We start from the raw sequence: 26,801 nt of genomic DNA, 5'->3' as shown, positions 1-26,801 counted from the left end.
CCCGCCCGGGGCCGCTTCCGCACCACGGCCCCGCCCGCCGCGCTGAGCCCGCCCCATTGTCCCGGCACCGCCCCGCCCCGCCGCCGCGCTGAGCCCGCCCCATTGTCCCGGCACCGCCCCGCCCCGCCGCCGCGCTGAGCCCGCCCCATTGTCCCGGCACCGCCCCGCCCCGCCGCCGCGCTGAGCCCGCCCCGATTGTCCCTCTGGCGCCCCGCGAACCCCGCGAGGGGCCTGGCACTGTCCGTAGGCGTTCCGGCAGGAAGGGGGCCCAGTCCCAGCCCGACAAACCGGGCTCCCCGGCGACATCAAACAGCCCGCCCCAGCGGCTCGGGCGCGAACGGGAAACGCGGGTCGGCACGGCACCGAGGGGACCCTGACATAACCCTTGTGCATCTTCATACAGCCCGAAAAGGGGACACTTGTAAGAAGCCAGGGACAACCTGTAGGAAACACTCGTCTTCCCACAACGTCACTACAGGAGGTGTCCGGTTGCCATTGGCTACCAGAAACCAGAGAAGGTAGGGAAGTCACCCGCGATACAACGGCAAAAATTGACCTGCATAACCTACGGCCACCAGATGAGAAGAGCAAGGCGTATCTTGCAAGCAAATGTCTATTTTTTGAGGTCGTAAGTTTTACTGCAATTAATTTATCCTATAAACTTGGCCAGTGAAGTTCAGACTCCAGGAGAAAATCTTTACTTGTTGGTTTGTCCCTTTCAGAATCGGCCTCAGTTGCATTTATGTTTGTCATGGAGAAGTGCAACATTCACCATCGCTGACCTAGAAACTAAACTAACTAGACCGAACTCGAAAAGCACACGCTAAATTCTCCAAGCATCTTTGCCAACAGAGACCACTTTTAGACAACAGGGACTGAGGATGCTCTGTGCTGGAAGATCAAAGCACAGGAATGGGAGATCAAGCATGGCATTCTTGTATCCAACTTCTTTCCTGCTCAGGAATGAACATTTTGTGCTGAAGCACAAAACTGTGCTAAGTCACATCCCCCTTCACAGATAGCAAAACTGCAAATTGCCAGAGGTGTTATAGTTCAAGCAGGTAGCTGGTCTCTTCGACCTAGGATCCCTACATAAGGAAAAGGAACATGACACTGATTTAGTGAAATAAAAGTTTCAGTAACACTGGGTAATAATGACTTCATACGGTTGTAGTCCAGAGAGCAAATGATTTGTGAAGCATTACCCTCTTCAGATCTTAAGCAGTAGCATACAACATAAAATGCCATATAAAGTAAACACGAGGATAAATAAAGCCCACAAACTCAGGCACCCCTACATCTGCAGAACGAGATAAACATAACCTTCCCTAGGTCTTATGATCCTGACTCACTCTGTGCCTATCAAGCCTCTTGTGTTTCTTTACCATTCCATGTGATCTCTTACTCAGTCTCTCCTTTGGAGTTCCTAGCAGGGACATCTTGTCACCATCATCTTCTTCACTGTTTCCAGTTTTCCATATGGTATGCACATATATGCTACAATTCCAACAGCTACTTCTCACAAATAAACAAAACAAACAAATCCATACAGAACTAACCAGGCACAAGAGCTCTAAAATAACTCCTATCAGACATTTAGTTCTTCTGCAAGTAGAACATTATTATGAACAGCTTCTTAAAAAACTCTTGCTGATCTCAGACCTAAGAGCAGATCTTTTCTCCCTTTTGCATGGTTTGTTTTTGGAAGAATGGTTATAAATTTGAATTGTCTTCCCTGACTACATAGTGAATGGTAACAACCTGCAGGATTTTTGGTTACAAGCATTCTAGCAAGCTAGCTTGCTGAAGCTTTTCTGAGTTTTTCCAAGTCCTGGAGCCAATATATCTTTAGGAGCAAAATCAGGTTTCAGAAAAAGCAAAGATCCCTCAGTAGAACCAATGTACCTGACTGAACATGCTATTGAGGGAGAGGCCACCTTGCTGCAACACTGCACAGACGCCCTTTGCTCCTCACTCACATCTCATCCACTGCTATCTCTCCTGCAATGACAACGCCATAGCCTGCACAATTCTGTGGGAGCTGGGCTCTCACACTTCTCCCACAGACTGCAAACAAGTCCCAGCACATGCTTGCTCTAGCCTAGGAAGCAGATGCTACTTTCCAACAATACAGAAACTCTGCTAAACAAGTGAAAAAACAAAAATTGCTAACTAAGGGGTCAACAAGCTCCCCACGGAATTCTGGACAACTTTAAATAATGCTGGAAGTGAGTACAAGAATGGAAGGGTAGAAAGCTGCAAGGATTGCCTAAGACCACCAGTAGTCAGAGGCTGAAAGCACCACACTGCTATTACATTTATTTTATTTTTAAATTATTAATTAAACTATGAATACAGTTAGGGAAACTGTTTCGTTCTTTTACTTTTTTTCAGAAATTTATGATTTGCCCTATCTCCATTAGCTTTTCAAATGACAGACTTCCACTTTATCTTCAATCTTAAAAAGAAAAATAAAAGAACTGTTGGATATAACTGCATTATATATACCATGGACTAAAGAGGTAAAATCAGGCAGCTTTGTGAAGGTGGTAATACTTGTGAGAGAACAGGGAGTAAGAAAGTGGAAGGACACAATGTAAGCCTTTCTACTCTTTACCTAGCCTTTATTAAATAGTACATACAAACTTTTGTGCTTCCAGTAGAGAACATTTTTACCTATTTGTTTCAAAAAACCCAAACAACCCAAAACAATAGGATTTTTTTAAAAATTAAAACAGAACCACCAAAAAAAAGCATTAAATAGCAAGCTTTGTGTAGCTTTATTTCACAAAATTTCCTCTCCCCAAAAGGACATGGAGGTAATACTTTTTTCACCTATATCCATTAAGCATAGCAAATTAGAAGTGTTTTCTAATTAAAGATTCTATCTGTGGCCTAAAGAGGATAGCAGAAGAGCTCCAGCAACTCTTGCAGAAGCAGTGAGGTGCTATAGCCACAGCTTTTTTTCTCTGTCCATCTGCCGCCCCCACAGCACAGCTAGCAGAAGATACTATGTCCTTGTGCCTCAGCTACTGTACTGTAAAGTGCTGTGTTTCAGCTTGAATTGCTGATAAAGAGCAGCTACAGCTAAGCTACCAGACCTTACAGTGGAATGAATGAAGTACAGGCACATGTTCACTTCTGCTGACATAGCTATGAGAGAAGAACAAGAAAATCTGACAATCTATGCTGTTCCAGCAGCAGCCACATCTGCTTCCTAGATATCCAGCTGCTGCTTGCCACCTAATCATCAGTTTTAAAGGTTATGAACCCAAATTAGAGCTTTTGTCATACAGTCCACAACAGGTTTCCATGAGGAAGTTATTGCAACTTTAGCTGTTGCAGCCAAGCAAAAAACAGAACATTGTCCAAAAGCTCTTTTTCATTTCAAAAGGAGAAACAAAATGCAATTATATAGAATAGAAACCTGCAACTTTGACTGAAACACAGTGATCTCAGAGTACCTCCTGGCCACAGTGACCAGATGGGACAAGAAAGCCCACCATCAAATCACTTACATGGGAAGCAATTCTAAGCAGACACTGGGAACAGAACTGTCCCAGCACTGTGGACTCCCCATAAATCCTCTTTCAAGTAAGGTAGGCAGTGCTTCCACCCCTAGAAAGCAATGCCTCTTCTCATAGAGGAGTGCCAGCTTCTTGGTGGGAGATGTTACATGTAAAGGGAGAAGAGTTCTACTGAAACATCCAGTTAATATCTGCTTAACATGTGTAGTCAAGCACGTGTGGAGCACTGCAGGAGTGGCTCTGGTGATGTTTGTTTTGGTGGTTTTATTTGTTGGGATATTTTTTAAAATTAAATCATGCAACATATGAAAGGTAGGGGCAAATCATTTTTCCAGGCATCCACCACATTGCCGGCAATGAGATGTGCCACAACAGCAAGTGTTAGCTTTAGGCAGCTGTTACCTACAGGTCAATGGCATTTAAAATAGAAAATCTTTCATACACAGTGTTATGAATAAAATTGCACTTGATTTTGTTAAAAACTCGTATCACTGTAACTTTTCCAAATATTTCCCTCCTGGCATCTTAATTTTCTTCATCGACAGGAGCTTCTCTCTAAACTCTCTCATGCACATTGGACACATGACATACAACAGCAGTTGTATCTACCAGAAAATGGGTCTGTTGTTTCTTCAGTGCTTATTTCTATCTGTCCCCACCCTCCCCCCAAAAAGGTACAGGCAGTTCACCTCTAAATGTCAATTGTAACATTGAAATATAAACTCCTCAAGCAGACATTAGGAATTTTAGTTTCACAGATTAAATATTTGAAAAGTTACAGAAGGTGCTGGAATAGTACACATGTAAATTGCTTAAAAATCCAAACTTGCAGCAACTTTAAATTCAAATTTCCAAAAGGTTTATAATGTCCTTGTGAACTTCTTCCACAGCAAGACACCCTCCATGACATTAAAGCATCAAACTTTCAAGGCTGAGATCAAGAGACAAATCAGCAGGATGCACTTGCTCCACCAAGCGACTTTAAAAGAAGTGTCTCCGCTTCCAAGAGAAAAAGCTACTCCTTCATTCCATTTTGGACCTTTCGAAGTGGGTAATCATTCTTTCCTGGAAAATAAAATACCCAATCTTGTCATTTTCCCCAGTAGGTTTACATTACTCAGAAAATGCACATTCACAACAAATGACACTCATATGCATTTTAAATCAGGAGTCCAACTTACACAGCAGATACACCCCTTATTTTAGAATACATATTTAAAATATATCTGTATTCTACCAAGTTGTATCGTGGTTGTTCCCACTGTCCTTCCCCCCTTGTAGCATTTTGCTGTTGCACTGACACAGAGTCCAGTTCTAATAAGCCAAGACCTTATCTCATCTGACTCATGACTCCTCTGGCATGTCGAAAGACTAATTTGAACTCAAGATTTCTTTACTGACCTCATCTGAATCCAGAAGAGCTGGAAGAGCACTGCAGTGGGGTGGAAAAAAGTTAAAATAATTAGAGCACATAGTAAGAGCATATTGACAACCATTTTCAACCTTATGCTGCTTTTTAGGGCACAGAAAAGAAACAGTGAAGGCAGATCTTTCAATTTAGCAGAACTTAGAGAAAGACACACAAAAAAGGAAGAGCCCAAGGAGTATCCTCAATGACCTTTACAGTTTTAAAATTCTTTTTTGTCACGCTTCTCATTACCAACTGAACAATTTCCAAGTTGCCATGAAATAAACTGCTTCATTCATACAGGAACACTGATGAACTGCCCTGAAGACATTTACAATATGGGACCATGTTGTAACAACATGTCCCAGAAGTCAAACAAGTTCCACTGGCACTTCAGCCTTCCCAGCTACAATAGATCTTCCATCTGTGGGGATCTTGGCTATTCACAACCCTGATCACACTCTCAGAAACAGAAAAAACTGCAGCAGATCACCTCAAAGTGCCCTTTCCTAGCTTACACTGGACTAGTCCTTTTTCTCTTAAGGAATCCTATCAGTCTTCAAAACCTAAGTATTAGAACTGGGAAAACCAAATTCAACTGAGAAAATGCACTTTTTTTTTTCCTCTTAAAACTTCACCTAATTTTTTGGTTTTACCTAAGTTCAAGCAAAGCTTTGTACTTCAATCCAGATCCTCTGCCAAAATTACCTGTTCAAATTTGTGAACACAATTAATCTATGAACTTTGGTTTTGTTATGAAAAAATGTAGACACAGGCGCTGACACTTTCAGCATGTAGAAGTTATTAAAAGCAGAAGAGATACAAACAGTGTATACAGCTGACTATATTACCATAAGCACACAAATGACAACCGATGTTCCAAATAAAGCTCAAAAGTGGATTACATTATGCCATAGTTTACACTCAGCAAGATACTCAAAGGTCTTTCCAGAGCACTAGAAAGAGGGTTTATTTGTTCCTTGTTTCCTGGATTTATTTATATTGTTTTACCTTTAGTAAAGTGCAAACCAGTCTATGGTTTCACATTCCAAAAGACTGTTCCTTAAGTCAGCCTGTGTTCAACCCCAGCAGACTGAACACAGCCAAGTGTAATCACACTGAGGGGTCAGAGGCCAGTGCCAGGCTGAACCCAACCTCTGCCCATGGAAGTGCAGCATACAAGTTACGAGGCATTCTAATGTATTTCTGTGGGCAAGGAACCTGCCTTTATTGTGACTATAAAAATACTCACACATCTGTCACTGATGAAGGAACGTTCTCCTCTACCCACTTCAGGTCATCCTCTTGCTACAAGTACAGAAATTAAACAGAACACAAAAGTCAAGTTTTCCCACAATGCTGTCAATATGCAAGCCTTTTTCTTCTCAACCTACTTGACAAAAACCAATGTATTTATAATGTCAGTTAAAAAATTAAAAAAAAACAGAAAAACACTTCAATTTAATTTCTGGATTAGAGAAAACACATTCCAAGAGGAAAAAAAAAAAGAATAAAGAAAAACCCACCCGCTTTCTGTGAGCTCTGTAACAGTCCTCACCATCACACACAGCCCCCTCCCCCCACCAAAATAGAAAAGCTTGATTTGCATGTTATCTGTCCTCAGGTAAGTAGTATACAGCTGCAACCAACCTTTGAGAAAAACAATGTTAATGACAAAAAAATATGATTGGTATTATAATGAATTCCTACAGGTTCTTTCCACTTTTAAATTTATGCATTAATTCCATGAAAAGAGTCCAAGACGTATTTTCAGCCTCCTTGATGAAAGTGAAAATATCTTGCTTATAAGTCACATGGAAAAAATGCATGTTCACCCAAAGTATTTAGGTAGGTACATAAAAATATACACATCATCCCATTCATGTAATGAATCACAGATCTCAAAAACAGAGGGAAATTTATTTAAAACATGGCTCAGCCTCCCTCTCAGACTGAAAAACTTGTTAAAATAATGTATTAATCCCTATCAGAATATTGTACTATACAGTTCTATCTATACTGAATTGCAGAAACCTTCCTAAAGAACAGACTAAACTCTTAAGTCACCACTGTACTTACAGGAAATCTCATGAGAAACCTGTATTTACTTTCTTTTCAGAAGTACTGTGTTATCTTATGATACTTTGACTCACTCACACTCTGAAGCAAACCAAAAAGCGTCCATTTATTGGCTCAAAACTTGGTATATTTGTGTGCTACTAATGGCAGTAAACAAAGAAGAGATGAATCTGTATTATTTGAGGTACAGAGGTCATACTCACAACTTTGTTTGCTTTTACATTCCCATTTGGTTCTTGCTTTGTACTTCTCATTTTCATTCCCTCTGAAGCCAAAAGAAGAAAAAGATTTGTGTAACTGAATTATAATTATTCACAGACTGTAAGTGAAAGTGTTGAGTGTTCATTCAGGATGTTTCCTCAGATTCAATGAGACAGAGTTAGCCAAGCTAATGATTTAGACTGCGTTCCCTTTGAAAGGCTCATAGTATTTTTTCCTGACAGGGGGAGTACCTAGTTTTTCCTGAATTTTTACAATTTTACCTAGAAAATATAAATTTCTAGTCCTTTTATTTAAGCCAGACATCAGCAGCATAGAATTCAGACATAGTTCCCAGAGGCTGTGGAATCTCCATCCTAGAAGATACTCAAAAGCCATCTGGACATGGTCCAGGGCAATCTGTTCTGGGTGACCCTGCTTGAGCAGGGGACTTGGACAGGATGACCTCCAGAAGTCCCTTCCAGCCTCAATCATTCTGAGACACAGGCAACTCCCAAAGTTTATTTTACCTACTGACTCCTCACCAGCCACTTGGTTGACTTAAAAGCTGAGAAGCAATGTGCATCTCCCAGCCTGGCAGACAGCCAGATCGCGCTGCTTTGCCAAATGCACCTAATGGATGACACACTTCTCCTCACCTCCTAAACAAGACAAACAGCACTGATATGTCCCAACATAACTGATTTGTGGACAGACAGCAGTAGACATGTGACCCTACCTTTTACACAGCATATAAAGAGAGGTTTTACAACAGACAATTTCATCAATTAACATATTCACGCCTGTGTTTACACTGGACATTCCTATGCTAGGCCCTAACATAGAAAATGAAGATTTCAGAGTTCAGAGAACAGATAATAAATGAAAATTCTTAAATGGGATTTTAAAAGAGAACTGCACACTAAACCACTGCCTAGCAAGAGACCCTTGTCATCATGACTGGATTAAAACCTAAGACTTGACATATTTAATCAAAGTCCACTGGACATGGCAAAGCAACCACAGCAGTAGCAGCGTTTTCAGAGTCAATGGAAAACCCCAGAATTAAACAGGCAATGTAAATACTAAACATAAAGCCAGTGTTTCCTTTAGAACTCCATGTATCAATGGCAGTTGACTCTGCTTTTCCTGCAGTAATAAGATTTTTGCCAGAGAGCAGGACACGTTCCTCCACAGAAGTGTCTTCAACAATGGAATTGGGTGGAAAAATTTTTTTCTCTTACCAAAGCTTTCCTTTAACATTGGCTCTTTCTGCTCATCATCATCCTCCTCTTCTGACAGCGGTGAGAAAGCAAACCTTTAGAAGTGAAAGAATGAAAGCTGTCTTAGAACTCTATCTCTTGTCTCCCAAGAGATCCATTACCCCAACATGCACATGGCTTGATTGTTCTGTGAAGCTCATTGTTTTTAAGACTGATGCTAAACTACATAATCGAAGTTTAAGTCGCTTCTTTTTAAATAAGTTGACCACCAGAAACAGACTAGATTTTATGTACGTGACTCCTCTAGGTTTACTTTTCCTTACACAAACTGCTTAGTATCCTTATTGATCAGTGTACAGCAAATAAAAATGACCCACCAGTACTTTTTGAATAAACAAGCATTCCTAAAATCCAGTATTTTTAGGAAGAGGTAAGAAAAGCTGAACCTTTGGTTGTTAGCAGATGGTCTCCACAGAATCATGATAACAAAAAGGATCATTGAAAACAATAAACGCCAGATGGCATCATCCACCCATAGCTCTTGCCAGTCCTGTCAAGAAAAACAGCAGCACAAATGAAAAATGTTGTGAAGCAAGAAATTTCATATCCTCATCTCTTTCCAAGGCTGAACTATAGGCATTTGTCAAAAAGGCTCATTACCCACAACAGTGAGAATTTTAGCATGTGGTGCTTTATGGCAATCTCATTGCCAAATATAAACTTATCAAGAGGCAGCAACTGTAGAAAGCATTTCATATAAACTCACCGACTGACAGTCCACCAGCCTGAACTTCATGGTCGTCCAGATGATAAATACAATAGATGCTGCAATATTCAAACAAACAAGCTGCTTATCACTACAAAAGATGCCAATTCAAATACCCCACTAACAGGATGGTGTTTCCCAAACAACGATCAAAGACCTGAATACTGAAGTCTTGAAATTCAATTTAATAGTTTTGGAAAACAAGAGATGGATCTATTGCACCAACCTTAAGACAGAAACTTAGGCATATATTTTACTCTTGTATCTTTTACTCTTGTTTCTTCACAGACACAACACATAAATGAAATATGAAGTATTTACCGAACTCCTAATTCCTATTCATTATTCCTATATCACTTTTATCTAGCCTTCAAACCATGGTTTCATTATCACTTGACAAGTAAAGCTGACCTCGAAGTAACTGAACAACCTGAGCTGCTTGAATGCCTTAAGCATTCAGATCTTGACCCACAACAGTTCCAACAATCAAACTATGCTCTTAGCACAGTTTTAGAAGAGACTTCCCTCCACTGAAGTATTTTAAGATGACTAAGAACCAGGTGCTGAATGGAATTTCATCAGAGCTGTTGTTCAAAAGAAATGTACTTTTTCACTTGTTTGTTAAAATAAAGAAGCACAGTCTAGACGTTTTCTGCTCATTGTATTGATAGAAGAGTACCTGGAATTACCAACAGATTTATTCTTGAAGTTCAGTTCATCACTACTATAAATGGAAAAAGAAATTCCATCTGTATTCTTCCAGAATAGAGAGGGTATTATGTTACAAATCTAAGAATACAGTTTTTCCAAGAATCACTCTGATCTTCAGGTATCTTAAAAATCCCACAGTATCAGTGATACTGCAATTTTGCTGAAAAGTATCTCTGTGAAGTTAACAGCATAAGATAATAATGAACTTTTGCCCCGGCAGATTGAAGTGGGACTAAAGTGCTGTGTTAGAGGAGCTGCATAGAACTACCGATCTTATTAACATAAGGAGTAACAATCCACTGTCTCTGAAATATTGACATAACACTTGGCAAAGACCCACTGTTAGAAACGGGTCAAATGTTAGAAATACCAAGAATTTTGATTGTACTTACAGAAAGGTCACCAAACTTAAAAACTTGCTCTAGTGACCAAATCAAGCCCTATATGGAAATGAAAAGTGGTTTTACTTAACTGGAATAATTTTCTGCTTACCTGCTACTGCCAAGATGAGTGTGTTGGTGAAGTGCCGATACAAAGAGAGTTTCACAACATTCCTTCGAAGTTTTAGCAGCTTCATTGTTTGAGTTAAGCTGATGAATATGTATGGAAAGTCAAGGAAAAGTCTCTGAAGGGACAAGCTGGTCACAGACTTAGGTGGACACAGACCTTATGATCAACAGCTCTCTCAATCGCACACTTGGCCCTCCAAAAAATTACACCATTCTCAGTAGAAGGAAAGATTCATCCTATGACAAAGGTACCAGAGTTAGCAAAATCTGTCCTTTTCATGTTATTTAGTCATCTACACCTGTAACTCTTGTCAGACAAAGATGGTATCCAAACTTCTATTTTGGACTATGGCCCATTCCTTCAGGAAAGTGTCGGCTGTGCTTTTGATAAATGAAAAGTAAAATCTGAACTAGAAATTAGTTAAACTCTATTTAATGTATATGGGTGCCTTCACAATTTTTTTTTTCCACAGTGACAAAACAAGTGGTTAGGAGAGACATCATGATAGGGGAGAACTGTGGTTGTCATAGCTGGGCAGCAAGCTATTCACATTTTAAATAGAGTTTTTGTGACTGGCTTTCACTAAGACCACTTTACAGGGATTTTGCTATACACAAGTTCAGCATTTGATGTCAGTTGCTAAAGTCACACAAGATTATGGTTGCTTGGAATGAGTATGTCAAGACACCAAAAAAATAAACACTGCCTCATTTTGTCACTTACTTCAAGACTAGTTCAAATTTTTCAGAAAGACTTTTAGGTTTGGTGATGCTAAACAACCTTCACTCCAAAACATAAACTGAGTCATTTCTTCAAAGGCTGCTACTATGGTACCATAACATGCTACACTAGAACAAATTACCTTCATACTCAACAATGAGACACTGATAACACACAGACTATATTCTGGAGCAGCTTTACACAGACACATCCAGTTCAACAAAAACTAAGTAAGCAGTAGGCAGCAGAAGCTTACCTGAACACTCAATTACAGAACTTCTGTAACCTTTACCAGAAGTAGAAAAAAATACATACTTGGATCTTATTTTAAAAAAAAAGTTCAGCCAAGAAAAGACTGAAAAAAACAAATTCAAAAGAAAACACACCCCATCAAGTAAAACAGTGAAGGATATCCACCAGCACAGGGCAGTATCTAGGAAAGCCAGGGGAATAAAAGCCAAGGAGGCAAGATCATTCTGGGCCTGGAGACAAAGAGAGAGCCAATAAGAACAAACCGAAAAGAAAACATAGTAGAGAAGTGAGGAGGGTCAGGCTGTTTTATGAGAAACCACAAATACGCCACCACAACACTTCCAAGTTTTGCTACAGAAACAGAGGGCTTGAACCAAGAGTTTAGTCCAATGCACAGAGAGGAACTGACAATACCACATTGTCAGTTCTCAGTTCTCCACCAGCAAGGCAAGAAGCAATTTTCCAGATTAAGTCAATCTAGCACTGTTAAAAGGAGTCTCTGCTGAAGCAATTGCTGTCATTAATTGCTCTGGCCACTTCCATCACAAAAAACTAGCAACCAGCTTGTTAGACATGTATTAATTACATCTATTACACTATCCATGGACAAACTGAAAGCTCCACTCAACTATGAGCTTGACTAAAAAGGCAAAACTTGCCTTTGCGTGTACATCATAAACTTATCGAAGTCCTAACAGAAACAAGCAAAACACCTTTTACTCCTTTTAAGACAGAAATAATAAACTATGAATAAGGTCATACATTCTGCAGTTTTTAAAAGGATATCCACAAAATAATACAGGCATCAATCATGGACAGGGCCAAGTTTGCTATCAGAGCCACAGTGTCATAGAAAAACTGGAAAAGTACCAAATACACGATAGGTTAAATGCTTCATCCCAGAAACAGAGTAACAGAAATCTACATCCCGAGATGCACTTAATGAATCCAGTGGCAGCACCACTCACACACTCTTCCCCAGGCACAGCCTCCAAAACTGGAGCAGTGGGAATTTGGGCTGGTTGTTGTTGGGGGGGGGGGGGGGGGGGGGGGGGGGGAAAAGCTGTTCACACAAGTAAATACAATCAGTAGTGTCTGTTGCATATGGGACAATTCAAGCAGTTATTACTGACCCCTGTGACTCTAAGAACACCTTCCATGCCAGAAAATAATAGATAAAGGGCTCCAGCCATAACCACTTTGTGAAGAGTCACTCCAAGGCGAGGCCTGTAGGAAACAAAGTGAAATTCAGATTAAGTGGGAAACAGAAAGTGAAGTCATGTCAACTTGAATCTAAACATAAGGTACGAAGCGTATGAATAAAAGGTCCTTGTACCAATCCACATCTAGATCCAGAAATATTATTATGGTGCTTGAAACTTACTATTCATTTTCTCTTATGGTATGACTATGGGAGAGACTGGCAACAGTCCTGTTTCTTAGTTAACCTGTTTAGCCTTTTATGACCATTTCACTAAGTCTCCAGTTCCCCCCAGCAAACCCACACTAGCCAAAAATTTCCATTACCACCTAGCATGTGTTTTTAGCATTGAATACAGCTGTAGACAGACAAATGAGCCACAACCTTACTAAAGCAGATCCCCTCCCCTATCAGGGACTCTTGACCTACCCCATTTATAAAAGCTCCCCCTCACCCAGAAAGCAGGCCCATAAAGCTCCCATTCCAGTTAGTGGAGCATCTCAACGACTCAGAAATCCAGCCTACAGTAGCACACAGAAGTAGATGGAAAGTAATCACAGTATGGAACTGTACATCTCTGTTTACTAGTAAAGAAGTCTAGATCTTCAGAGCACTTAACCCAAGTACTTACTTTTTAACAAGCAAAATACATGGAGATGAATACTGCCCTAAATTCTTAAAAACCAATAGTGAAAACTCTTTAAACAGAACACAACAAACACGTAACAGAATTACTCACTTGACTATCCCATATCCCAGGCTGACTATGATAACCAGAGTTCGAGCCAACGAGCGCTTCACAGCAGAAAGAAGTTCTGCCAGTATTACTGCTCCTTGAACTACCAAAAGCAAAGAGGAGGAAGTTGGGTCATTAAAATATAATTTCTGTTTTATTAACTACTGCATGCAATTGCAGTATGAGAGCAGACACAGAAAGTAGGCTATTAAAGTGTATATAATCTATTACCTACATCTGGAGTTAGCTTTCAGAAAAGATAGGTCACTTGGCATAAAAAAAAAAAAGCTACAGAAAAATTTTACATCCAGCCTGGATACTCTTCCAAACAAGTCAACCAGCAAAACCTTCTGCACCATGGGTATGGCCAGTTAGCAAAGTCATAATGATATTTTACTTGCAGAGTTTCATTTGTATGCATCCAGCCTGAAAACTCAAAACCAAAGTAGAAGGAAAAGAGATTCCTTTTTACATAAAGGGAATCTCTTGAGATGGATTATGAGGCTATGGGTTGAATACTAAGAGTTATCTACAATGCAGTCATGTTGAACAAGGAGTTTCAAAGTATCTTTCCAAGGCCAATACCAACTGTGAGAAATTAATTACAAGCTACACTGACCAAGTCCTATTTTAAACTTAAAGCCAGTACTGCAGCGCAGAATGTAGCATTCTATGTACCTAAGACACTACACCCAGGAGTCAGAGAAAGCAACAGCATTTTAGCTTTAGAAGAACACAGAGCATGATGTTTACAACATAAAAAATACAGAACTCTGGTTCCCTGTTCTTTGTTTTGAAACAATCCTCAAGTAATCCATAGTTAACAGGTACCTGCCACCCCAATTTAGCATTAGCCATTAGTGCTATGCCCCCTGAGTTAAACTGCATGATGCAACTGTGACCTACCGGTTTCCCCCGTGTAGCGGATATTCTGGAACTCAGCATAGAAAACAGCTTTCTCGAGCATTCCCAGGAAGATAACAGCACCAATCCAGAACTGTATCCTCAGGAGATCCCGCCAGTAACAGGCTGACCACGCAAGCCACAGAACCCCGAAGAATACGTACACAATACACATCACCATGAAAAACTATTACACAAAAAAAAGAAAGAAACAGGAACTTCAGACCCCGAAAAATAATTACCTTGTTTCCATTCCACAGCTGTAAGACAACTCTATTTTCTTCCCACGTATAGCAGCTTTGGAAGTTTTTAAATAGACTAGAAATAAGCATTGTTTCATTTGTCTTCTCTGGACTCTTTAACAGTGATAGTCTAATTTCTCACTGCCAACAAAGGGCATCAGAGTAACTGAATTTCTGCGCAATTTCTCCCTTGAAGAGTAGTCTGCCAATTTATTCACTGGCATTTTTTTCTAAGGAAGGTACATGCTACTAGATTTCAAACACCCAGATAAGAATTCAAGCAAATCATCAAGTACTAGAAACTCCATTCTCATGTACTGTTCTACTAATAACTTCATCATACATTTACATTATTCTGCAAATAAACTTACAGGCCACCTTTACACACCATTCCACAGAACAAAGATAAGCAACTAATGCTTGTAAGCCCTCTGTTCAATTAAATTGACAACTTTTCTCAAAAGTTAATTTCCAGAAAACTCAGTTTTTGCCCGAGTTTTTGGCCAGCAAAAAACCTGCAGCTGAGAAAGAAATCCAGACATTCATTGAAATATTAACATTTTGTGATTTTTGTTTGGTTCAGTGTTACTTGCTTCAGAAGAACTTTCCATGGCATGTCTCATACAGCAAACAATAAGCTTGACAATGTTACTCAATACTGAATTTTCTAATCATACCAAGCCAAGTTAAAATTTTCAAAAGGACACCAAGATTAAGAAGAGGAATTAGGAGAGAGTAAAACATTAAGCGAATGGCAGGAAGTAGTTAGCCACACCATAGGACAGCAATAATCAAGCAGTCTCCTCTTTCAGAAGGAAGATTTCTTTTTTTTTTTTTTTTTTTTTTTTTTTTTTTTTTTTTTTAAACCAAGCAAATGCTGGTATTAGCTGCACAATCCATCAAAACTTTAACAAACTGAAAACACCATTATGGAAACATTTAGAGATACAGAGTCTTTTCTAATCCAGTCACATGGGATATTCCCACCAGTGAATTACATTGCAATAGAGCTGCTGGAGGCTTTTTGCTTCTGCAGGAAGTAAAACGCGTGTTTCAGAAATGCTGCCAGGCTCCACTACTGACAGGCTGCTCTTGCCAATACAGTCAGGCTAGAGACCTACTTGTTATTGATCCCCTGCTAAAGTCTGTCTTCACTACATAAACACTTCAAGTTCCTTTATTGTTTAGCCTTCTCAACAGAAGAAACTAGAAACCAAGTCAATAACACTTTGAATGAAAAGGGGATTAGCTCTTTGTAGCTCAATTATGCTTTCACTGCTAGGCAGTATTAAAGACCTCCTCATGGGGTGTAAGACAGCTGGTGGAGGAAGGAAGATTAAGCTGTAAAAGAACAAAGAAAGCAGTGACAAATGAAAGGGTAGCTGCAAACAAAAGAATAGAATAGCAAATTTTCTAAGATATGAGCTAAGGAGAATAAAAGCACCAGTAAAACTTCTCAGTTTAGAGCTAATAATACTGATAATTTCAGGAACTACAAATTAACAACCATTAATTCAAACAATCCAGACAAGGACAGTATTGACAGCACATGCAAGCAACTGAAATCTGTGTCTGTTTTACCTACCCTGTACTCAGTACAAAATAAACCAAACCAACAAAACCCCAACCAAACAAAAACAGCCCATCAAACAGAAAAACAACCTCGGTTAAGTAACTTTTTCTCCTAAGACACTGGCTCTGTGTTTCCTGAAGTATGGCAGCAGAGTATTTACTTGACATTAAAATCAACTGACAATTTTATAGATCAAAGAAAAGCTGATTTACTTACGATCATCAGAGGGTAGTCTGCAAGTGAGAGATACTCATACGGCCCCTTCAGTTCTACTGTCACTGTCAAAAGACAATCCAATAACCAAATTGAACAAGAACCAAAAGGAGGAAGCCAGGACTCAACTGATTTTCACTAAGTGTAAAGAAATTCCACACCTTCACATAGCCTTTAAATCTAACTTGCACTTTAATAAAGAAAGTTAACTCATAACATACTCAGCTAAAAGCATGCAATTAAAATTACACACCCCATTACCAAGTAACTCATGGCAGTACTTAAGAGTAATTTTTGCTGGAGATTCATGTATAACAGGAAAAATTCAGAAACACACAAGTTCACTTTTTAGGGGGATTTTTAAACTTCTCTAAAGTTTGAATAGGTTATCAGTGCACTGTTAAATATACTATAATATCAAGATGATAATTACGATCTTTTTCTACATGTTGACTTATTAATATAAATCACTGCATTGGTCTGCACATTTCTGAAACAAAAGACCAAGCATCAAAATTTAAATGCCTGGGATTGACTCTTCTTGATTTTCACCAGTAAACTGACAGAACAGTCTTAGGATCTTCAAGACACAAGCGATCACCTCTTTTCTTATAAGAGCTGTAGTAATATTTCTACCTATGTGAAGTGAAAGACAGTATCTTATGAAATTGAACCATACAGCATATACTAAGAGTACTTTGGAATACTTAGACTGGAAATACATAAAAATGGTGCTGTATTTTCAGTTTACTGTATAAAGGAGCTATCTTACTTGTAAAGTGCTTGTTTTCATATGAGGAAGGTGTCGTTCTTTCAGCTCCTTTAACTCCAATTTGCACAATAAATATATATGGCCCATCTCGCCAAGTTTTGATAACAGCATTCATTGCCTGAAAACCAAACATCTACATGTAAACAGTGCACAGTCAAGCAGACAAGAAAAAGACAGAAGTAGCCATATATGGGTGGTATCTTCCATGTAAATATAAAGTTCATCTCTTCCAAGACCTAAAACATTTTAATAAATATCTGATATGTAAACTTTAAATGTACTTATTAGACATAACACTTAAAATTTAGTTGCTTGGTTCCAGAAGAAGCCTCAAAGACCTCGGAGGTGATCAGGTCTTTTTTTGCAAATTTAATACTGGCTTACTGGACAAGCACTCAAAGGTACTGCAAAAGCTACAAAGAATTCAAGAAAGCATCATACTCCTTTTCAGTCTAGAACCATTAGGACCATCACAGAGATTCCTGCTGAATTCAATTGCTTGGAAACTGCAGAGTTACATATAACTCATGGTGAAGGCTCAGTTTCACAGTGTAAGACAGAAGTAGCTGAGAGGAAAAGATTTCCACAGTAGCCATTTCCTGTGGAAACTACTACTACAGTCCCTGAAACAGCTCTCATACCTGCAAGACTCAAATCCTGCCAGTGAACTAACAGAGGAACCTTGTCCAGATAAGTATTTGCACCATAAAACAAATCAGAGATCTCTTTGAGTTGTAGCATACAAAACTGTTAATTCCACAACTGAAGAATCTCTAGCCATCTCAGAAACTGCAGTATTTAGTAAAAGCTTTAAAGTTAAAACTAAGACCATCTACATGTATGCCACTCACATGACTACTGCAGAACTGCAACTAAGATTTTTTTATATAACGGCCTCTCCAAGAGAAATTCAGTATTAAGAGCATGCATTTCTTTTAAGAAACCTCTTGACTACAAGACCTAAAGCAAATAGAATAGTATGCACAAAAAAAAGAGTTTATGGTAATATTAACTAAACATAAAACTTGGTTAGAAACACAGTAAACTTAAAAGAAAATGGATAAATTTATATACACAGATTTTGCCTTTAAAATACCACCTTCTCTTGCTGCATTGATTCCTTACTTCACAATTGCACACACTGCAACTCATGCTTTAGCTTTAAAGCAAATGGCCCTTTAAGCACACAAGGAGTGAAATATATTTTCTTTCTTGGCATCCAGGACATTTAATTTGAAGTTATTTTGAAAATTGTTCCTGGTTAAGTCTTGAACATAATATGTAATAAAAATACTAAGGGATTTGAAAATCAAAAGTAATCAGTCAAGTTTTTAGGTACAATGTTTCAAAAAACTGACTAAAGACAAAACCAAATGTATTCTGTAAGAATTAGTCATCATTTAAAGAAGATAATTTCAATTACTATTTTAATTACATTGGAAAAAGTAAATTTATTTTTTAATTTACACCGTTGGTTTGAATGGTATCAGCTCTATAATTCACATATAGAAGAAGCAGTTAACTCTGTTTTCTGTTTTTCCACACAGGAAACTATCTAGTTTCAAGCTAAAAAATTCCAGATGTCAAAAAACCATAGAATATGCTACCAGCAATTTCTTAAACAAAGAAATATAAATTTTAAAAAGCATACCAAAACAAAACTGCTGGATTACAAGACATGTTTCAATTCAATATACGTACAGTTTTATCTGTCACCATTGTGTAATTTCCTGCAATCTCCTTCTTATCTTTTAAGCCCTTAGGGGGAATAAAGAAAAAAACACAGAAAATTGATAAATAAATATGCCAAAACTACCTCTTCCATGACTACACTCACTCATTAGAAGGAAAGGAAAATTACCTCTCGTTTGTCAGGTGAGAGAGGCTCTGGATGAATGAATTCTTTATAGAAAATCTGCACGATATAAGAAAAGTAAAGCATTTATAGACACTTTATAGGCACTTCAACATTTACAGGCACTTCACACATTAACATGACATTATCAGAACAGCTTCCAATAAACTTGATTATTCTTTGAACAGCTGTATTAGAGAGCTTTCGTTTTTCTAAATCAAACAATTGTCCATTTATGCAGAGAGTCTTGAATACTTAATGTTTTGTAATTTGAGAGTTACTTTTCCTCCCTTCAAATAACAGGTATCTATTTTTAGAAACCAGATGTGACAGTAGTGAAGTTAATTTTGGTTTTGAAATATGAATCAATTGGGTATCCCCATTACTAGACAGTCTACACAAATAGATACAGAATTTTGATATTTCTGCCTTAATCTGTGCAAAAATAAGTCCCTAGACCAGTGAGTTCCTATTAGAGATCCAGATTTTGCCAACTCTCCCGAACTATGATGACTCAAAATCTAGTGAAACTGCTATACCACAAGAAAAAAGCTGAACTATCTAGAGAAGAAATTTCTATGAAATTTCAGAAATTAGTATCTGAGAAGAATATATTGTTTAAAATTCAGTAGACTTTTCAGAGGAACTGGATGAAAACTTACTTAAAGACTTTTAAAACCTTAAAGACTTTCACAAGCATGTTTAGTTAGGATGCCCAAGTTCACATTATACAGCTAAACCCACAAGATCTCTTCTACAAAACCAAGTAAAAGTAGAACTGACATCTCATTATTAAACACAAAAAACAGGCAGCACACAGTTTTTTCTTTCTTTTTAAAAACCTTTCAAGCCATTTTCACACATCAAAGGAATAAGAGACACGCAAGCAGATCATTAAAAGTCATTTTTAGGCATTAGTCTTTCATCTTAATAAAAAAAACAAGCAACCAAAAATACCAAAAAGCAACCCAAAACACTAGGTTCAATAATTATGAGATTTCCCAGTATTTTCTATCCATAATCTTTTGTCTAAATGAGGAATGATTGAACACAGATGCAACATTCCATAATCTGCCTTCAATTCTTAAGTATATCATTAAAGAATGACAGCATATCATACTGGTATTGTCATCAGCCTGCTGATATACAGCTGGTGTAGGGCTGATGTCCGCACATTAGTTCCCTACCCTAATTTTGCATTGTCTTCTCACTTTCACTTGAATTGTTCCAAATATGTTCTAGCACTACTATTTTTCATTTTTAAGCTGCTATCAGTGCTTAAGTAACTCATTTTTCAACACTCATTTCCATTATTCTAAATGAACATTAATTAAGTAATAAATGCCAGTCCTTAATTGATTCAAGTTTAGTGGGATCTTTACTTTGCTGCCACTTCTACTCAACTAGCAGCAGCCTCCTGTAAATGAAACAAATTCAGAATAGAAAACCACAAACAAAAAGAAGCATTGCACTTTACAATGATTTGGTTGGGGTTTTTTCACCACCGTGAGCAAAATGTTGAATTGCAAGCCAGAAGTGAAGCAAAACTAAGAAACCATCATCACAGCTTGCTTGTCATAAACAGATAAAAAGAAGTACCTCCCAACCTACATTGATACTTACATAGGATGCTAACAGATCTAATAGGAATTACCACCTTCTCTACATATTGTATAAGACAACAGAACAAATTCTGAGGTTTCTACCCATACCCGAGGCCTGAAGAGGTCAGAGCAGTTTTCAAAGGAGAGAGAAGAAGTGGCATAGTATCCTGACCAACCCGGATGCTCTTCAGCCGTAGTCCCAAAATAGTTATCTGCTTGTTCATCCTGCCAGAGGAGAATGTAGGTTTATCTCAGTAGACAGCTGCAAGACCTGCAGAGCTCCACAGTTTCACTCTACACACACTCTTGAATCAAATTTAGTACAATAAAGACATCAAAACCACACAAGATTATAAAAATGATGGTACACAGGCTTTGAGTAAGAATTAGTAAGTGGAAGCGCAGCAGACAACATGAACTTCAGTCTACGCGAACAAACTCTGCATTATTATACTAAAGGGTGAAGACTCAGTCCTGTGTTAGTAGTTATAACTGTCATAATTAATAGTTCAAGTAAACATGGAAAAATATTAACCATAGAAAGCACAATTACCACATTTGATAGAAACACTATACATTTTGTACAAATTCCTAATACTTGCAATGTGCATCCATAAAGAACAGAATTTAGATTTAACATGTAAATATTCAATTTTTTTCTATTAACTGTCATTAAGCATTACTGCAAGTATTTTCAACTACCACAAACTCGCACGCTTCATTCTAGAGTCAATGTACTTACTTAAGCTCCTGGGTTTAAAACAATTTTGACAAACACTTCCATCTGTCCCAAAGCCCAAAAGAAGTCAGCAACTGCAGCAAGCTGTTGATCATTTCAACTCTATTCCAGGAATTTGTTATCTTCCAGTGGAAGAACGCGTCTTGCAGCCCCAAATCATAATGTGAATGCAAGGGAGACATCTCTAATCCCCTCCTCCCAAGATCTGCTTACCCCTAAAAATCATAACCTATGTTTTTCCAGGCAATTCTTACCCCAAAGTTGAAGACTTCATTGTAGCAGTCAGAGTATCTTAAGTACCAAGTAACATTGAAACTTCCGGAGGGTTCACAAGCTTTTTCATCCCCTTCAACTAAAAAAAATACAAAACAAACCAAAAAAATCAAGCATGAGATATGTAAGACACCATCCTCCTTCCAGGCTTTTTCTCCCATTCTGTGCAAAACCACCATAATTAAATTTGAAACATGAAACTGAAAGCAAAACAATAGAAAAATATTTTCCTTGAGTAATTCATTGCTGTTCAGTGAAAGAAAGATGCATGCGAACAGAATTCCATTACACCATTATACAATTCTCTTAAAGAGCAGAAGATCATTTAGAAACTTTTTGTTCTGAAGACAATCAAGGATGTTTTAGCAACTGCAAATACCAAACAAGGAGAACAGCAGTGACTCACAGTGACTACAACACAAAAAAGGGCCTCCCTTTCAGAGATAGAGGCACACGTAACAGACAGAGAAAGCTAGGAACAGGATAATACTAAGCAATTTCCACATATAATTTAAATATACCAAAAACATCACCAAGAAAATGAAGGTAAGATTTTGCCCGTCAACATCCACCCCCCAAAGACAATCTATATACATTGGCCCATGCTGTCAAGCTGCAAGGCTACCGAAAACAGCAATAAGACAACTTTCCACTTTAATTTACTAAAGAATAACATGCATGAAAAATGAAACACAAGACTTCCCCCCTGGTAAGGAGAGGTTTTTGTGTTTCAAATCTCAAACTAAAGCCCCATGAAGAGAATTTGACATTAAGAAGGCAAGCTCCACCCTTAAATAAAATGAGCAGTGACTATCTAGAGTTTTGGAAGAGCCATTTAGATGATTACATTTGTGTTTTCCCAGACACCAAATGGCAAAACTCTTTTGAGTTAACAGAGTACTTGGCTAAGAAGTTCCCACAACTTCACAGGCAACATTCATCTCAGAGGAGGCATCCACAACTTTGTTACATGCACACTTTTAATGAATGTTTTCATAATGACCACTACAGGTAGATAAAGCAATTAGAAGGAAAACCCTGCCACAGAATTAATTGACTAATCCCACTTTACACCTCGTGACTACTAAAGCACGTATATGTACAGCTAAAAACTCAATAACCAAGTTTCTGACACCAAAAGTTTAAGCAAAATCACTGAAAAATAGAGTTTCCTTATGACACCTAGTAAGCATGAAAACAAGGCATACATGTTCCACATCGCCCTAGATGTTGCAGAGGGCACAACAAAGAAACTAAAAGGCAGCACAAGCATTGCAGTGACATGGACAGATGGCAAATTCTTTGATGATATAGGCTCTTCTAATACAACTGATCAAATGAGGAGTATCTCAAAAAAAGCGCTAGCAAGAAATAAGATTCAAAAATACCTTTTTAACCATCTTTTTGTCTGTGACAAATAAATAAGCAACTATATATTCAGCAGTAGTGCCCATAAAGGTAAAACAGGTCACTAGAACAATCTGCAATATCTGCAAACATCAAAATTACAGAGACCTTGAAAAGGAAGTACTCCAAAAGTCAGAAAAAGCATCCATGGCATTTACTGAATTCAGCAATATGGAAATCTAAGTTCCTCAGCCTTCAAACAAAAGCCAGAAACATTCCGTTTGAATGCAGTCTTTGTACTCATTTACAGAGAGCAGGATTTCTATCATGATCCTATACAAGAAACTAAATGCCTTCCAGAACAGCCCTTCAGAAAAGTAGATAAAAATAAATTCATTATTGACAATACTATATGCCAGCAACAGTCTTCCCAGTCAGAAGCAGAAAGCATCAGACACCAAGATGCCATACAGATACCAAAAAAAAAAAAAAAAAATCAAAAACCAAGAAGAGGGGAAAAAAAGGAGATAAGGAGATGCAGGTGCACACGGAAAATATGAACAACCCATGCGCAATCATGTTTGTCATACTGTCCACACAAACAGCAGATGGAAGAGGCAACACACAGGAATCAAAAGGAGACCAGTTTGCACAGAGACGTGGGCAGAAAAGAAAAACCACACGAAGTTGAAGCTTCCCAGTATCAGATGCAGTTTAAGTTTCATCTAGGCTGAGAAAATGAGTAAGTTCACAGCCTTTGTTCCTTCCTCTTTTAGTGATTCATTTTCCAAATTCATGTAAATCTTTTAATCACACTGGTATGTAAAACAGGTGTCTTCACTAAGGAATTTTAAGGCTTAATGCCTGCTTAAAGGTTGACAGTGTAATTCAATTCCACATCAGGAGCCAGGGGGTTGAATTCTTACTTACAGATCTGCCTTACAACAAATAAATTTTTTTTCCATGCCTTAGTTCCTTCTCTTGGTTATTTTGGCACAAGCAGATTTACCACACGCTTCAGAGACCCGTATCTTAGATGCCACGTCACTATGAGTACGCTATTTCTATTAAACTTTAGACAAGAAAGCCTAAAACCTACCAAAGCACCAAAATGCCCTTTCAACCCCTCCTCCTTTTCCCAAGCAGCAGATTTCTAATTTTCATCCTGCAGCTGTACACTTGCAATTTTCTCACTGTAAGATGCCAACCTCAGTGTCTCAGCTACACTTGTCAGGTGGGAAAGTCCTAATCCTGAAGTGATGGACCTTCACTAATAACCATTCAAATCCTTAGCCTCTTGTTTCAGATTCATGTGGGATCAACGGAGGCACTTCAACTCTCCTTGAAACACTGTCCCAAGAAGGGCATGTATTGAAAATTAAACCCAAAAAACAACAAGGTAAGTACAGACACCAGAGAGAGACTAAACAGCTTTCCCTCATGGTAAAAACTGGTGCAAACAACCACTTAAAAGTTCTCAAAGTGCATGGCAAAGATTTCAAACCTTTCTAAATCAGCTAGTCACTTCTATAACATCTTATTGCCATCTAGATGCTGTCCTCATGTTCACAGGTAAGAGGGTATTTCACAACTTTCCTTGCAGCAGTAACCTACATAACCCATAAACCTGGCCAGATTAGCAAAGAGCAATACACAGAACAATGGGAAGGCTGCCAACATGTTTGCTCAGTAGAACATTCAACACACTGAGATCAGGAGGACAAAGCACCTCTCAGGAGAGCTCTACCACAGTCTGCAACATTCCCTTACCACTCCCAGAAGCACTCAGCAAAAAGGAACAAGGCTTCAAACAGCATTGCCTTCTGTATTCACATCAGTCACCCTACAATACAAACAGCCCCTGTCCAGCTGGCACCAGATGTCCCAGACACAGGAATTTAACAAATCTTAGATAGGAAAAGCACACCTCACAGTAGAGTGCAGCACATCCCACACCTGATCATCCACTATCTGAAACAAAGTGGCGCTCCCATTGCCCATCTTGCCCTCTCCAGAAAAAAAGCATGAATAGAGCCATTCATTTCTGCTACAACCTAAACAGATCACAACTGGGAAGCTCCAAGGCTGTTAACAGACTCAACCATATCAGAGCTATGGCTTTCATACAGTGCTAGATTAGCTGTCACTGCAGCCAGTGCAGTTAAACACTTCACAGCGTTTGGAGTTCCAAATGTTAAAAATAGGCAGGGCATCAAACAGCAGAGAGACCAGGTAATCCCTTGTAACCACTTACATCTCAGGAAAATGGTGGTGTTGCTGAAGAGAATCTTCCCAAAGCTAAACTTCTTCCCCTGCAAAGGCACAAAAAAGGAAGAGATATTAGTGGGCTTGGTGCCTTATCAGCCCTAAAATCACAAGCTAAACAAGTTAAAAATTATAAAAAGCAGTTACCATTTATTGAAAGTCCTCCAGGTGCACTTATGGCAGAGTGCACACATGATATAGGGCTTCAACGCTTTTATAAGTTTAGCAAATTAGCATAATTGACGAGAATCCCCAGTTAGAAGTACTTAATAAAGTAATTCCTCTCTTGGTTCAGCCCCCTACGGAAGCCTCCCCCTTGCTTCTAGCCCTGCATTGTTTATGTCTAAATACATGGGAAAGTGAAATGTCCTTGGCTCCCTGAAGAAGGGAGATTATCATAGGGTTCCAGGAATGTGTTTGTCTAACTTAACAGGGTAGGAGAAGTTAGCTAAGAAACTATATAACTATACAATAATAGTCCAGAGAGCTACTAATATATGAAAAATATATAAAATGCAAAAATCCTTTAGCATCAGGCTTAATGTCATTGAGCTTAAGTAAACAATCTTCCATTCTGAGTTTTAAGTCAATACAGTAATGAAAGCAAATGTAAAATCTAGAGCCAGACATACTGGACTTTCCAGTCATGCTTCACCACCCTTCAACATACTCTTAAAGATGCTTTGAGAGGCTTGAGGCTTTTTGATCTGCAAATGGAGCCAATTTCATGTGACATTTGTTGAAATTATTACCATTTTCTTGCTGATGAGATGGCCTGTACTATCCAACAAAAAAATTCTGTTCTAAGAACCAACAGGAGTGTTCACCGCGATCCTTCAGTTTTGTTCCTGAAGCTCAAAATCCTCACAGAAAGCGCACATTACTCTCACTGCCTGATAAAGTCCGGCCGAATTTGAGGCAGAACAGCTTTCCTTCACACAAATTCAAGCAGGCGGGGTTTATCAGAAGCGCTGAAATCCCTTCACCTCTCCCAAGGCCCACACTTCTCTCTCAGTCCAGCGCTGCAGCGGCCCAGCTTTGCCGAGGCCAGGCCACGGCGATACCCGACGGTGCGGGCCGCCAGCCCGGCCGCCCGGGGGGCGCGGGGCGGCCTCCCCCGCACAGGACCCACCGAGGCCGGGCACCAGCTGGGGAGGACCCTCCCTCCTTCCCTGCCTTCCCACGGGCCTCACAGGGGCGGCTCTCCCTCCACCGCCCATCGGACTATTTCCCGCACGAGCGTTCTCGCCCCTGCCGCCACCACCGACCCCGCCAGCGAGAGCTCAAGCGGCGCAAGAGGCAGCCACTGCCCCGAGCCCCCGCACCAGTTCCGAGTGCGGCTCCACAGAGGCGCGGCCCGGGCAGGGACGCCCCCGACCGCAGCCGTCCCGCCCGAGGAGGACGCGCGGAGCAGCCGCGGCCTCCCGCCCGCATACGTTCGTCCGACCGTCGCCACACGAGCCGGCCCCGCGGCTCCGGGCCCAGCCCCGCTCCCCGCACTCACCAGGAACACCGGCAGCCGCCATTTGGAACGCTGCCCGGCACCCGCCGTGCCCGCCAGCAGCAGCACCGTCAGCAGCCGCAGCAGGACGGCTCCAGACCGCCGCCGCCCCCCGGAACGCGGCGCCGCCGCCATCCCGCCGTACGGAGGCCGCCGCCGCGCTGGCCGCGCCTCTTCCGCTCT

At 39.6% G+C, this 26,801-nt stretch overlaps 1 protein-coding gene across 2 annotated transcripts; it reads right to left on the bottom strand.

Annotated features, from left to right (window-relative positions):
- Positions 1–2,597: 2,597 nt before the first annotated feature.
- On the bottom strand, positions 2,598–26,791 carry TMEM87A (transmembrane protein 87A). Of its 2 annotated transcripts, none has more exons than XM_039553218.1 (20): positions 26,622–26,791; positions 25,107–25,164; positions 21,487–21,584; positions 20,602–20,718; positions 18,896–18,949; positions 18,736–18,792; positions 17,035–17,152; positions 16,266–16,327; positions 14,238–14,421; positions 13,335–13,434; positions 12,528–12,621; positions 12,181–12,252; positions 10,405–10,513; positions 9,202–9,260; positions 8,882–8,985; positions 8,457–8,530; positions 7,218–7,279; positions 6,188–6,243; positions 4,929–4,959; positions 2,598–4,592 (listed from the first exon to the last, which is right to left on the bottom strand). In XM_039553218.1, the coding sequence occupies exons 1-20, from the start codon at positions 26,751–26,753 to the stop codon at positions 4,551–4,553; spliced, it is 1,683 nt and encodes a 560-aa protein (XP_039409152.1). In that variant the 5' UTR covers positions 26,754–26,791; the 3' UTR covers positions 2,598–4,550. The 2 variants fall into 2 exon arrangements, with proteins under 2 accessions (XP_039409152.1, XP_039409153.1); XM_039553219.1 differs by lacking the exon at positions 12,181–12,252 and adding an exon at positions 11,556–11,624 and having other exon boundaries at positions 4,251–4,592; positions 26,622–26,790.
- Between the last annotated feature and the right edge of the window lie 10 nt (positions 26,792–26,801).

The sequence above is a fragment of the Corvus cornix genome, chromosome 5, assembly GCF_000738735.6.
Source record: "Corvus cornix cornix isolate S_Up_H32 chromosome 5, ASM73873v5, whole genome shotgun sequence".
In the NCBI taxonomy this organism is placed as follows: domain Eukaryota; kingdom Metazoa; phylum Chordata; class Aves; order Passeriformes; family Corvidae; genus Corvus; species Corvus cornix.
Note: the sequence above shows the minus strand (reverse complement) of the source record. Positions and strands in the feature narration are given on the sequence as shown.